General features: G+C 43.1%; 1 protein-coding gene across 1 annotated transcript in view; it reads left to right on the top strand.

Moving 5' to 3' along the window:
- The first annotated feature begins 9,419 nt into the window (after nucleotides 1-9,419).
- The window catches only part of LOC121864231 (fringe glycosyltransferase-like), a 48,687-nt gene continuing 43,959 nt past the window's right edge, over nucleotides 9,420-14,147 (top strand). Inside the window, exon 1 of the mRNA XM_042363277.1 lies at nucleotides 9,420-10,042. Within this exon, the coding sequence (XP_042219211.1) occupies nucleotides 9,563-10,042 (480 nt within the window). The 5' untranslated portion in view covers nucleotides 9,420-9,562. The remainder of the gene's footprint in view (nucleotides 10,043-14,147) is intronic.

Here is a 14,147-nt window from a genome sequence, read left to right as displayed (position 1 = left end):
GAAGGGAATGATAGTGAGGAGTTACACAAGACAAGTGAGAGGAAACTGTCACAACTAATAGAAACAAACACACATAGGCCTATATGTTATTTGTTTAGGCCTATATAAGAACATAAGAGTGGAGGAAACTGCCACAACAAATAGAAACAAACATACATAGGCCTATATATTATTAGCTTAGGCCTATATAAGAACATAAGAGTGGAGGAAACTGTAGCGGGCAGTCTCATTTACACCCAACCCCTATTGCTCATATATCCATCCAACCTATGTTTGAAGCTATCCAGCGTATTCGAGTTAATGATGATATTTGGTAACTTGTTCCAGTCATCCACTACTCTGTTTCCAAACCAGTGTTTACCTATTTTGCGCCTAAAATTTAAATTTGTCTAATTTAAAACCATTGTTACGAGTTCGCTCCTGGTTGGATAGTTTGAGTACCATTGTAGTGTCCCCTTTGTTCAGCCCTGACTTCCATTTATACACCTCTATCATATCGCCCCTCACTCTACGTCTCTCGAGGGAGTGCAAATTAAGATGCTTTAACCTGTCTCTGTACTCAAGGTTCCTTATGCCCGGGTTGATTAAAATCCTCTAACACTATCTGGGGATAAGGTTAGATTGGGTTAGATTAGGTTAGGTTAGGGTTAGGTTCGTTAATCCTAATTTGAAATAAGATGGAGGGCTAATCTTCAAGTAATCCCATTAACATGTCCGAAATATACATACTTCCTGGAGGCATCACATTACTAACATCACCTGTGTCTGTACTCGAGGTTCTTAATCCCGGGCATCAGGAACCTTGAGTACAGAGACAGGTTAAAGCATCTTAATTTGCACTCCCTCGAGAGACGTAGAGTGAGGGGCGATATGATAGAGGCGTATAAATGGAAGTCAGGGCTAAACAAAAGTGATATAACAATGGTACTCAAACTATCCAACCAGGAGCGAACTCGTAACAATGGTTTTACATTAGACAAATTTAGATTTAGGCGCGAAATAGGTAAACATTGGTTTGGAAACAGAGTAGTGGACGACTGGAAAAAATTACCAAATATCATCATTAACTCGAATACGCTGGATGGCTTCAAACATAGGTTGGATGGATATATGAGCAATGGGGGTTGGGTGTAAATGGGACTGCCCAGTATGGACCAATAGGCCCGCTGCAGTTTCCTCCATTCTTATGTTCTTGTCACATGACCAAGAGCATAATACCAACATCACATGATCAACACAGGAAGATCAAGCCTGAAATTTGCTCTCCTCTTACTCTCAGCTCCACACAAGATCATACGAGTATTGGATCCCTTTACTTCCGTTCCCTTCACGCTGCACCACCACACCCTGTTGCAGACGTGAACTACTCAACACATCCTGCAACCCTACATACACTATGTCTTTTAATTAAGGAAACAAGACTTAATGACATAAGGTTTCACAAGAATACCTTTATGGAGGCTTTGGATGACCAATACACCAATTAGGAGATAAAAATGAAAGCAAAATCTCACAATAGTCCAGGGTAGACGAATGATTCTGACGGAGCCGCGAAGGAGAGAGGCTGGTAGGTGGTGATGGAGGAGAGTGATGTACAGGGTGTCTCATAGCTCACACACCATCACATAGTTAATTATCTTCTTTTATCATCTTATTCAGGTGAAAGAATCATAATAAATCAACAAAGATGGCTGAGAAAATGAAGGAAAGATTCAGTTAAATATTCATGAAGGGAGAGGTAGATCATGCCCATCGATCAGTTACACAATAATTTACTCTACACCATTCATCATAATACCTGGATGTTGTAGATTAAATCCCTTGGTATGATGAGCCTTTAACTTTCCGTACATGAATATTAAACTGAATCTTTCCTTGATTTTCTCAGCCATCATCGCTGATTTATTATAATTCTTTCACCATAATAAAAACAAACACATTAACTGCCTTATGGTGCTCGAGTTAAGGACGACCTAACACAGGAGTGAGACATCATCTTCAGTTACCATTGACAACAACCAACTGCTTGTACAGTGGACTCCAACACCAGGACGAGGTACAGCAGCCTACCTACTGTACTACTGCAGTCAGACCCAGGAGAGGTTCCGGTACAGCGGCCGGCAACCTTTACATAATATTCGGCTAATTCACTATCAAGAAATCAGTAATTGGCCTCAACCATCGAATAGGATAATTATGCAGTATATATCAAATTAAGTTGATTAAAAAAAATGAAATATTAAACTGAGCTTCGGAAAAGTAGAACTAAACCATTATTCAGGTCAGTACAGGTATAGAGAACCAACATTTAACAGACCTAATAGTTGGCAATAAATATTAATGGTCTAGTGTCGGGTAACTGAACCAGGGATCCCGAACCTCCAGGGGGTACATGAAGCCTCACCAGGGGTCCACCACATACTCCACATTTGGAGGAGCCAAAGGTATAATGGGCGTATACAGAATATGCTATACGTAATTTATTAAAGACATACAGAAAAAAATGACACTACTGAGAGAAGCTGCTGTACATGCCATCTCGTAGGGGAAACTCACACATAAATCTTACCTAACTTAACCAACTCAAACATAAGGTATCCTAATTTAACTTCACCTTAATTTATCTTACCTAAAATACATTAACCTAAAGAAAGTGGGTCCCATAGGACATGACTGCGTGTTAGGGGCAGTGTGGATACAGCACACTGTATACCAAGTCTTCGGTACATATCTAACCTCATCTAAAGCAAGATAACTTTAACTAACCTAACCTAACCCAACACTAACCTAACCTAACCTAACCTAACACTAACCTAACCTAACACTAACCTAACCTAACACTAACCTAACCTAACCCAACCTAAACCTAACTGGGTGTAGACCTTCTTTCACCCATCAGTCCCTCTCAAGTCTCAACATAGAAATAATAATGTTAATGAAGTTCAATGTTAATCAGAACACCTGACCCACAATGTCGTCTCACACATGCAGGGATGAACTATGACCCCGGCGCCCTACTATCCATGTTACGGCCTTTTAATAACACTAACATTACCCAAGTTATTATAGTTATTATATCAAAGTGTAATTAAAAATCGTGTGATATATTACGAGCCGTGGTATACTTCGCCGCCATTGTCATATATCACAGTCACTGAGAGCTTCAATAACATAACCCGTAAGGCGTATTAATAACATACCTTACCTCCGTGTTATCTTAATATCAGTATATAAATTAAAGTTATGAAGGGAAGCAAGCCTCTTAACCCCAAGAGTCTCAAGGCCACCATATACAAAATTCTGCTGCCCAGCCACACGATCCGACTATCAGCAATAATTAATTACCATCACCTGTTCAAGCAAAAATTAAGGGATAGGCAGTTTTAATGGTGTGAACGTACGTAGAGGTAAGAATGAACATCATCACCATCATCATCATCACCATCATCATCACCACCATCACCATCATCATCACCATCATCATCATCATCATCATCATCATCATCATCGGCTGTAGTATCATACAAAACAAGGTGACTGAACAAATTACTTTAAAAAAATGGGAAAAAAATATAAGTAATGTGATCTCTAAAACTTCCTCTTCCTTACTTCAGGGACTTTGAAGGTAAGTAGGTGAGCACAAATACCTTTATGATTTTGTCTTAGAGACTTAGATAATACGACACAATGGACGAAGAATTTTGTCAACCCTACAGAGACAACAGGAATCGCAGTGTTCATTTTGAAATTCATCGAACCCTTTCAAAAAGATACTTCTTGGAGTGTGGAATATCTTAACTATTAACTTAACTACACACAAATATAATCTATATAATTCTGATCTTTTAGTTTCTCTGGACATGAAGTTAGTCTTATATCTCAGGACCTGCTCACACTGAGGCCGGACGCAAACATATTCTGAAGCAGATTGTCGGCAGGCGATATGTGACGCTGCGGTGGATACTAGGATTTCCTCAGCTGAGCTAATTACCTGTTACACGATTCTCTGTCTTTCTAGGAAGAGGGAAACTGTCTTCCCTCTTGGATAAAATATGAAAGAATCGATATAGATGTGATTCGAATTTAGTGTGAGATATATGATGTTAACTGACTCACTCATTCGGACAATTTGCGTCAGATTAATTATGATCGTTCCGGCCTCAGTGTGAACGGGTCTTTGGAGTTACTAATTCGTTTTGTAAATTTTCAGGAAGAGTCAGTGTTGTAGCATTGACTGGTGTTGTGAAGTGACTGTCTATAAACTACTTTTGGAGCGAGTGGCAGAGTATCAGCCAATTCATATACTTCAGAGATAAATTATATCCTAATTTACTACATCTAAAGGAACCAATATCTATATAATGTATTCAGTCAGTCAACACTGTGTCAAATATTACTTCGATAACTTACATGTTCCGGACATAATTCACACTTCCATTTGATTCTCTCACCTTAAAATATTATAATGGTCACTAAAATGAGGTTTGTATCCACACCAGGAGCTGAAATCTGGCCACATTATACATCCAACAGCATCACGAGAGGAAAATGGAAAAACGCAATTTTTCTACTCCTTCCAAAATTCTTTTATGTTGTTTGTGGTTCTGAACTGTAAGCAAATCAGCAACAATGTCTTCTGTACCAGTTTGTCTTCGTGAAGCTGTAAATTACTATGAGGAAAATGTCTTGTTCTTCTTTGTCATTCTTTCCTTATTTTCTTCTTCTCTGTTCTGTTATTGCTGTTTTCATGTATTCATTTCTTCTTCTTTTTTTCATCTCCTATTTTGTCTTCGTCTTCTCCTTTCTCTTCTTCTTTCCTTCGACGTTTATTCCCTTTCTTCTCTCTTCCTCATCTTCTCTTTGTCTCAACTACTAGTTTCCTTCTCATTTTCCTTATTTTCTTTTTCTTCTCCCGCGTTTGTTCTTTATCTTACTTTCCTATTTCCTTTTCTTGCCCATCTCTCTTTCTCCTTCACCGCCTCTTCCTGCACACCCACCCCACCACCGCCCCCACCTTCTCCTCCACAAAGGCGTCACGTCAGGCCACAAGCACGGACGGGGCCGCTGATGGCAAGTAAACATACATATTTACGCAGCACTCTGAGGGCCCTATCGTGGACATCAACCCATCAATCATACCTATATTAACCACACCCTTATCTAACACATCTCGCGCTCCTGAACAATGAACAATAATAACCCCATGTTAACCTTTACACACGCAAAAAATAAAAATAAAATAAAGACTTTGAAGGTATTGTTAAAAGCTGTTTGTGTATTGTAAAGGCGATATTATACGAGAGGGAAACGGCTCTGGTACAAGGAGTTTGCCCTGCAGGACGCCCGGCTGTGCTTGACAGAGGCTGCATCCTTGCCTTGATCGATGGTGTTCATCCTGGGGGAGGGGTTGTTCAGGCAGTGAGCTGTTCTTCTTAAGACCAATCATCTGTGTGTGTGTGTGTGTGTGTGTGTGTGTGTGTGTGTGTGTGTGTGTGTGTGTGAGCGCTCTCTGGAGTACCCAATGGTTCTATCCTTGAGCCTCCACTCTTCCCGTTTATATCTAGAAGTTATACAAAACTTACACGTGAAAATTAAACCAACCAACCATGTCAAACTGTCTCTTCCACCCCACTCCCTGTGCTCGTTATCCTTCCACCCCACTCCTTGTGCTCGTTATCCTTAAACCCCACTCCCTGTGCACAACAATATAACCTTCAATGCTTTTAGTATTCAGTCCACAGGATTGACTTATCTCTCGCCATCACGACACTTATCCTAAACCTCTCCAACTACATAAAGAACTTAGATCATGACAACAACTCAACCAACACGTCTCTGTCCTTGTTTTGTGTGTTGCTAAAAGAGAGTTGATCTTCAGGGGTCTCTCTCTCTCTCTCTCTCTCTCTCTCTCTCTCTCTCTCTCTCTCTCTCTCTCCATTAGACACCCTGAAGGTCTTCAACCATGAGACACACACACACACACACTTCTCACTATCAACAGATACACACTGTATATATTTTACTTCTCTTCTACAAACTGTAAGACAATACCCACTTAAACGTCAAGCAGTGTTGGTCAGTGTCGCTACGTGTTATGTGTTTCTTTGTTGCCTTCTGAGTAAACTAGAGGAAGAATTGAACGTTAAATACGGATTAAGTTAAAGTGAACTTTGTAACATTTGTATAAACCAGTACAAGGTGTTCATCTTAACTTATGGTGTTAGAATGTGTGGAATTGGTTGCTTTTAATCTAAGACACAGAATGTTTGTAAATGTTTCGGAATGTTAATTTTGTTGCTAAGTGAACATTTTTTTAGTTCAGGTCGAGACTCGGTGTAATGTTGACTCATTTTTAAGCATTTGTACCTTAACTTTAATCAACCTAGGTGCGTGCACAGGTGAGAACCTAGGATACAGACGTGCACCAAGGATACAGACGTGCACCAAGGATACAGACGTGCACCAAAGATACAGACGTGCACCAAAGATACAGACGTGCACCAAGGATACAGACGTGCACCAAGGATACAGACGTGCACCAAGGCTACAGACGTGCACCAAGGCTACAGACGTGCACCAAGGCTCTCTCTCTCTCTCTCTCTCTCTCCTGTCTCACTTTTCCCAAAACACTTGAGGTGGCGACCTGTTGATTCTGCCCAGACCACCTGTCAACCTCCACCACCTCCAACAACACCCCTATCACCTTCTCCACCACCACCACCACCTCCACCACCACCTCCAACAACACCCCTATCACCTTCTCCACCACCACCACCACCTCCACCACCACCTTCTCCACCCCTATCACCTCCTAGTCCACCACCACCTCTACTTTCACCAACGTCACCACCACCACCTTCTCCAACGCCCCCATGTCACTAACACTACTACTACTTTTTTTTTTTAACGTGGCCTCCAGCCTCCCCCAATAGCCACACCTTCGCCACCATTTATTTACCTTAATATTAAATATCCTAATACATAAGAAACTATCCTATCTGTGTTAAATTAGTTGAGCCGCAGATCCATGCGGCATTCAGTGACTGTAGCCTCATAGTCAATATCTGCAGCAGTTGTCGGAGTAGGGGCAGAAGCTCTCGTTCCCCTGAGGCAGAGCAAAGCCGACCGAAGGAGAGAGAAGGACAGTCGACATCTCATCCAGGCTGTGACATAACTTCTGGGCTGCTGCTTCTGTTCGGAGATCAGCTCCGCGAGTCTGGCGTAGAAACATCTTGCGCTTGGGCCCATCCCACCAGAGGTTGTGAACACTAGAGGAGTGAAGCTGCCTTGATCAACTACTACTACTACTACTACAGTACTACTCCTACCACCATCGTTCTACACATCACTACCACTACTGCCACCACCATCATTCCCACTACCACTACTGCCACCACCATCACCTCTCACAACCACTATCTTCACAGCCACACCAACACCACCACTACCACCATCACCACCGCGTCCCCATTCCCACAACCAGCTCACTAGACGCCACTGAATTAGCCCAGTGAATAAGATGACTTAACCCTTTGAATATAATGACGTCTTCCTGGGGGTATAATGACATTGTATTTAAGGGGTTAAATCACAGTAATCAAAGGGTTAAAATGCTTACGTCATCGTAATCAAGGGGGCAAAATAACTCGTAATTAAAGGGTCAAATCATAGTAATTAAAGGGTTAAATTATCGTAATCAAGGAGTTAAATCATTTTTATCAAGGGGTTAAATCATCTTACTCATGGGGTTATAATATCTCACTCAAGGGATTAAATCATCGTAATCAATGAGTTAAAACACACACACACGCGCACACACACACACACACACACACACACACACACACACACACACACACACACACACATCCCCAAATTACAAGGGTTATCTTTCTTCACTTTTAAACTACAAACACATTTCTCTACCTAAGTTTATCAAAAAATATCACAACAGAACAAATTCTCGTCAATCTTAACAAATAACTGTAAATTAATACATAACAAACGGTATGGGAGTCACAACTTCTTGACAATTTACGCGATTTTCTTTTGTTTTCCCTAGATATTTCCCTAAAAGTCTTATCTTACGAAATTTCCCCCAAAAAGCTTCCCTGTATCTCTCGTCTTCACCCCCTCACTGTGTCCGGGCAAATGATTGATCGCTTACACTCCTATTGCTCTCACATTAATGGCCAGAGGATCGTAGGGGTCTTTATTACCGTAGGGGTCTTTAGTGCCGCAGGGGGTCTTTAGTGCCGCAGGGGGATCTTTAGTGCTGTACGGGGTCTTTAGTACCGAAGGGGTCATTTTTGCCGCCTGAGGTCTTTAGTGCCGCTGAGGGGTCTTTAGTGCCGCAGGGGTCTTTAGTGCCGCAGGGGTCATTAGTGCCGCAGGGGTCATTGCTCTCGCTACTACCCTCACCCTCTCATTTACATAACAAAGACCACTCATCAATAACCACAAGCTGTATCAACTCTTATACAAGCGACACTAATTCTCATAACAGTTGGGTGGAAGAACTGGTGGAAGAATAGGTGGAAGAACAGAGTTGGGTGGATCACACACTCACCCAACCACTGACAAAACACACTCACGCTACACACTCGCATCACACACTCACACCCAACCACTAACACCACACACTCGCACCACACACTCACACCCAACCACTAACACCACACACTCACACCACACACTCGCACCGCACACTCACACCACACACTCACCCAACCACTAACACCACACACTCACACCACACACTCGCACCGCACACTCACACCACACACTCACCCAACCACTCACACCACACACTCACACAACCACACGCTGTTTGAACAAGTACACACTATAGTAAACCCTCATTAATGACGCTTCTGAAGAATGTGTCAATGATATTTTAGATCGGAATAGAAATATATCGATAAACACTTATACGCCATGGTACTCTCCGCTAACCTAACCTAACCTAACCGCTCTGTGATTCCTGCTTTCTCCAGGTGTAGGTGAACGCTGTGTACTTAAAATAAGTTTGGTGATAAAGATGCATTCATAAGCACCAAGTTATGAATTAATTCGTGGTAATTATGTTAACGACTGTCATTAATCTGGACAACTTTTTCTCACCATTAGAGCGGATGTGTTATAATCCGTGAAGCTGCCAGCGACCAAATTTGGCAGCATTATCTTTCTCAACGAGTTATATTAAATAAGTTTTAAAATTGATTACTAACGTCTACTTTTTCAGTGTAATTTATAAATCAAGGTTAAGAGAATACTCAAATATACTCTTGTTTTACCTGTAAAATAAATAGAACCGCGACAAACGTCGCAGGAGACATATATTTCGCACCAAAACATTCGTTGGCAACCGCACTCTGGAGTCTGGGCTCCGGCCAGAGGAGTTTCGTCCAAAGCGACGACCACGTACCAAGCGTTGTTTAGTTTGTCTCGAGGCACGACTGAGAGAGGTTGTACGCAATCATTGCTCTGTGATGCTCTGTGAACTTGGGCCTCCCCATCCAAACTGTGTCTGTGGTCGTGTGATAAGAGCCAAGCCGATGTGATGCGGCCTCAGGAGAGAACAATGAGGGTGAAGATCCGTAGTTTAGTGCAGCAAGTGGCCATAGCGTGCGGGGCGGTGACTGTCTGTGTGTTGGTATTCCAGAATTTAGCACATAGTCTCCGTGACGCGGGAGAGACAGAGAGGGGAGCTTCCCCTAAGTTCCCCGTTGTGCACGGGTGGCAAGAGCGGGCGCCCAGGTCCCTCAATAGAGACTATGAACTGCCTGTAGCAGTAGACACTAACCTGGTGGGAGACACGGGCACCGAGGACGCCCCCGTTGCGATACAAAAATATGAACAATTGGACGAGGAGGAGGAGGAGAGACAACGAGGCATCCTCAACGCCCTGGTGGCCACGGCGACGGCCAAACCCGCCACTACCCTCGACGACGTCTTCATCAGCGTCAAGACCACCAAGAACTTCCACAAGACCCGACTTGACCTCATCCTCAAGACGTGGTTCAACCTCGCTCGTCAACAGGTGGGTGTAGTGTGTACATGGTGCAGTGTGTATGTGGTGCAGTGTGTATGTGGTGCAGTGTATGTTTTCAGTAGCAGCCTTGTCACAGCAACTTATTAACTCCTTCGCTATAAACCTTCAATATCAGGAAAAAATATCAAGAGACTTTGAGAATCCAACCCCTAACCTGGGACTCCTAACTCTGCTAAACGAACATAACAATTTAAGGTAGATTTTCAGATATAATTATGACGCCATTTTCCACGTTAGACATGTTAAGTATCCAACTCTTTGGATTCTTAAGTCAATTTTCCCTGTTGACTGGGGAGGTGGACACACACTTCAATGGTTCACTTTACAGCCCAAAATGTCATCGCAATTCCACTAAGACTCTACTAGATCAAAATTTAGCTAAGTCCGGCTTCTAAACCCACCAACTGGACACTTTGATTAAGTTCATGTCAAAAGATCAACCACTTAATATTTACTACAAGTCCATATCAAAAGTCAATCAACCAAACAATTAGAAAAAGTCTCTATGAAAAACTTCAACCACTGAACACTTTAGAAGCAGGGAGACCCATCACCTACACCACTACGCCAGCCAATACATTAATGATGGGGCCGAGGTGTTACCTTACGAGTGTCCGTCAGCCACAGTTGAGAGCTGGTAGGTGGGGCTGCAGGTCACTCAACGCTGCCAGTCTATTTATTACTTCCAATGTCGGGAAGGAGAGAGAGATGGATATTTATTGAGTAAAATCGTCATATAAAGTTTACAATGATTCAACATGTATAATATTGGTAAACAAAGTCACTCGTTGTAACTTTCAACTTCTCAGCTGACTAATTAAGTTTTGTTTACTTGCGAGACAGTTCGAACCCAATGTGGAAGACAATGAACCCAAACTTTAATTAACGTAAGGCGATTCTGTCGGAGCCTCGGTAACACCTGCTGCGTCAATATCCTGTCCAAGGCTTCAGTGGGTCTCGTATGGTCGATCGATGCTTCCATACTCGCGCTGTATACATCCTCGCCACGCGCGCAGCCAGGCGGGACTCATACTGTCACCCTACACAGCGGCAGCGGGAGTTGGTGGTAGCTGTATACCATGACCAGCTGCGTTATATAATGTCCCGGTCTTATCACTAGGCTGAAACTGACGCATCGTGTTTGCACTTCAGTTCCTGATAATGACTGATTAGAACGGGTACTTTGTTCTGGGCCGAGTGACTCACATCTGCTCACATCCTCTTTGTTGCTGTTCGTTTTATCAACTTGTTGGTCCCTCACAATGCAGACTGAAGAGGCAGCTGTCGGCTCAAACACCAAGGAAGGTCTTGATACAGATTCAGGTCCCAGACAGTTTACTGGGAGACACGAGTCACACCCGGGCAGTGACTGTACTGTATTATGAAGTTATTGTTTAACCTACACTACACATATGATCACCTGGAGATTATTTTACTTGATGATTAAACACCTCAGCTCTTAAACTCGCCTCTCCACCTGAAATATTCGGGGGTGCCTTATCTTCAGGTGATCCTATAAATATGTAAAATCTATTGAGAATGATTATTAAAATATTTTCCATGTAATGTATCGTCTGTATCATATACTTTATAACAATGTCTTTAGTCCCGTGTCAATTGGCTCCACGTTATAAGGACCGGATCGTTTACTACCGATAGAGCCAATGGTCCAATATTTCCATTATAAGAACAACAGACAACAGGTCATTTATCGCTCCCAATTGCCGTGGTGGTTTGGGTCCCCAGCCAGTGAGGTCAGGTCAACTCGGTGCTTCCATGACCTTTTTCCTTTAATCTCGGCAGTGGTCAGGGCAAACTTACCTTAATCGCTCTGAATATGTCTTAGTAAGGCCGGTGGGTACAAGCTTTTAACGGCTGTCTTGGGCTATATATAGTTGTGTACCCGTCCCGTCCAGTATATTTGAACCGATGTGTACTTGTATAGTGGTGATGATTTTACTGAAGACATATTTACATCAGAGACTTGGAGTAAAAATACACATATACGATTGTAAACATGAAGTATACGTTAAAGATTTATAAATGTTCGTCTAAGTTCACCACACATTATTTCTTACAACAAAAGGTGACAAAGGCAGTATGACGGACATTTCCTTTTTGGTGATAGTCTATTTCTTACTACAACCTGTGAACGAAGTAATGAGTGATACAGCATTACCACACAGACAGGTGAGTGTTGGCGAGGGAGGGTCAGGGGTAGGGAGCGTTGTCACCTGCTGGGGGGGAGTGGTCATTGACTCACCTCGTGGTCCTACTCAAGGTGTGTCTCAGCCCATCACCTCATACCTGTACCTCCATTAAGTCTCTACCTTAATGAACTATACTTTAAGGAGAAACTTACTGGAGGGACATTTTTTTTAATATAGATTATGATTGTGGTTCTATTTTATTATCCTAAGAAACTTACTGATACGTAAAAATTAGACACCCGAGCTTATTTCACCTGATGATTAAACACACTAACCAAACCCGCCCAGGTAACACACGTTTGTTTGATCATCTGGTGAAATAAGCTGGGATACCTAATCTTCAGGTAATTTCATTTCTATCTAGGGTAAGGTAGTCGTGTAGTGTCACAATTAACACACGTACACAATACTCTATGTGTGTATTGGATGTACGTGTTAGCGAGGGAGGGGGGGGGGTATCACCTATGCGGGACTGATCAAGTAAAAGCCGAGACTCACAGCTTGGTTCTTCCTATATCCTGTCTCTTCTATATTTCTATATCATGCTACACTGTAATTATTAGGGGTGGGTGTAATATATAGATCACCTGAAGATCAGACACCCCAGGTTATTTCACTTGAAGATTAACCTGGACCAATGCTGCATCTCCCACACTGTTTCTCCCCAATACTCTTCCCCAACACGGCTCCTGACCCCCTCCCCAGCACAGTTCATTACCCCCCTCACACTTTCTCTCACCCTCCCCCGTACAGTTCTCATCCCTCCCCTAACACTGTTCTTCACCCCCTTCCTACACTGCTCCTCACACCCCCCAATGTTCCTCCCGACCGCTACACGTTATACGCACTAATACTAATCAGTGACACAATTAGCACACGCACACATAAGAGCTACGGGTGTATACTGGATCTTACACGTTAGCGAGGGCATGTTGTCACCTGTAGCGGGATGGTCAGCTCTCACTCGCCTCGTGGCCCTCCCCTTCCTCTCATGTGTTTTAAATAACTAATGATTATCTCGGATTATCTAAAGATTAGCCTCCCTGGTGTTTGTTAATCTTCAGGGAAATAAGTTAGGGTGTCTAATCTTCAGGTGATTCTATATATCTACAGAGTAATAAATATTTCTCCAATTCATAGAACACAAGTACAGTAATGAGGTATATACTCTTGGTCCAGGAGCCACGCGGCGGTCTGGACCCACAACCTGACCTGTTGATGTGGTGACCTGACCTCTCATGACCCACAACCCGGCCGGGGTCAGGTGGCTGGTGGACAAGTGTTTGGTGGGAGTTATTTTTAGCGAGCATGTGGAAATAGACCACAGAAATCGGTATTAAATGTCTGACGCACTTAATGAAACCAGTCCACGTGAGTTTACCCCATCAGTGTGTGTCGTGAGTCCCATCAGTGTGTGTCGTGAGTCCCATCAGTGTGTGGCGTGAGTCCCATCAGTGTGTGTGTCGTGAGTCCCATCAGTGTGTTGTCATGAGTCCCATCAGTGTGTGGCGTGAGTCCCATCAGTGTGTGTGTCGAGTCCCATCAGTGTGTGTGTCGTGAGTCCCATCGTCGAGTCCCATCAGTGTGTGGCGTGAGTCCCATCAGTGTGTGTGTCGAGTCCCATCAGTGTGTTGTCATGAGTCCCATCAGTGTGTGTCGTGAGTCCCATCAGTGTGTGTCATGAGTCCCATCAGTGTGTTGTCATGAGTCCCATCAGTGTGTGTCATGAGTCCCTTCAGTGTGTCATGGTCCCTTCAGTGTGTGTCATGAGTCCCATCAGTGTGTGTCGAGTCCCATCAGTGTGTGTCGTGAGTCCCATCAGTGTGTCATGAGTCCCATCAGTGTGACATGAGTCCCATCAGTGTGTCATGAGTCCCAACAGT

This window comes from Homarus americanus, unplaced genomic scaffold (genome assembly GCF_018991925.1).
Source record: "Homarus americanus isolate GMGI-L3 unplaced genomic scaffold, GMGI_Hamer_2.0 scaffold26351, whole genome shotgun sequence".
Taxonomy (NCBI): domain Eukaryota; kingdom Metazoa; phylum Arthropoda; class Malacostraca; order Decapoda; family Nephropidae; genus Homarus; species Homarus americanus.
Note: the sequence above shows the minus strand (reverse complement) of the source record. Positions and strands in the feature narration are given on the sequence as shown.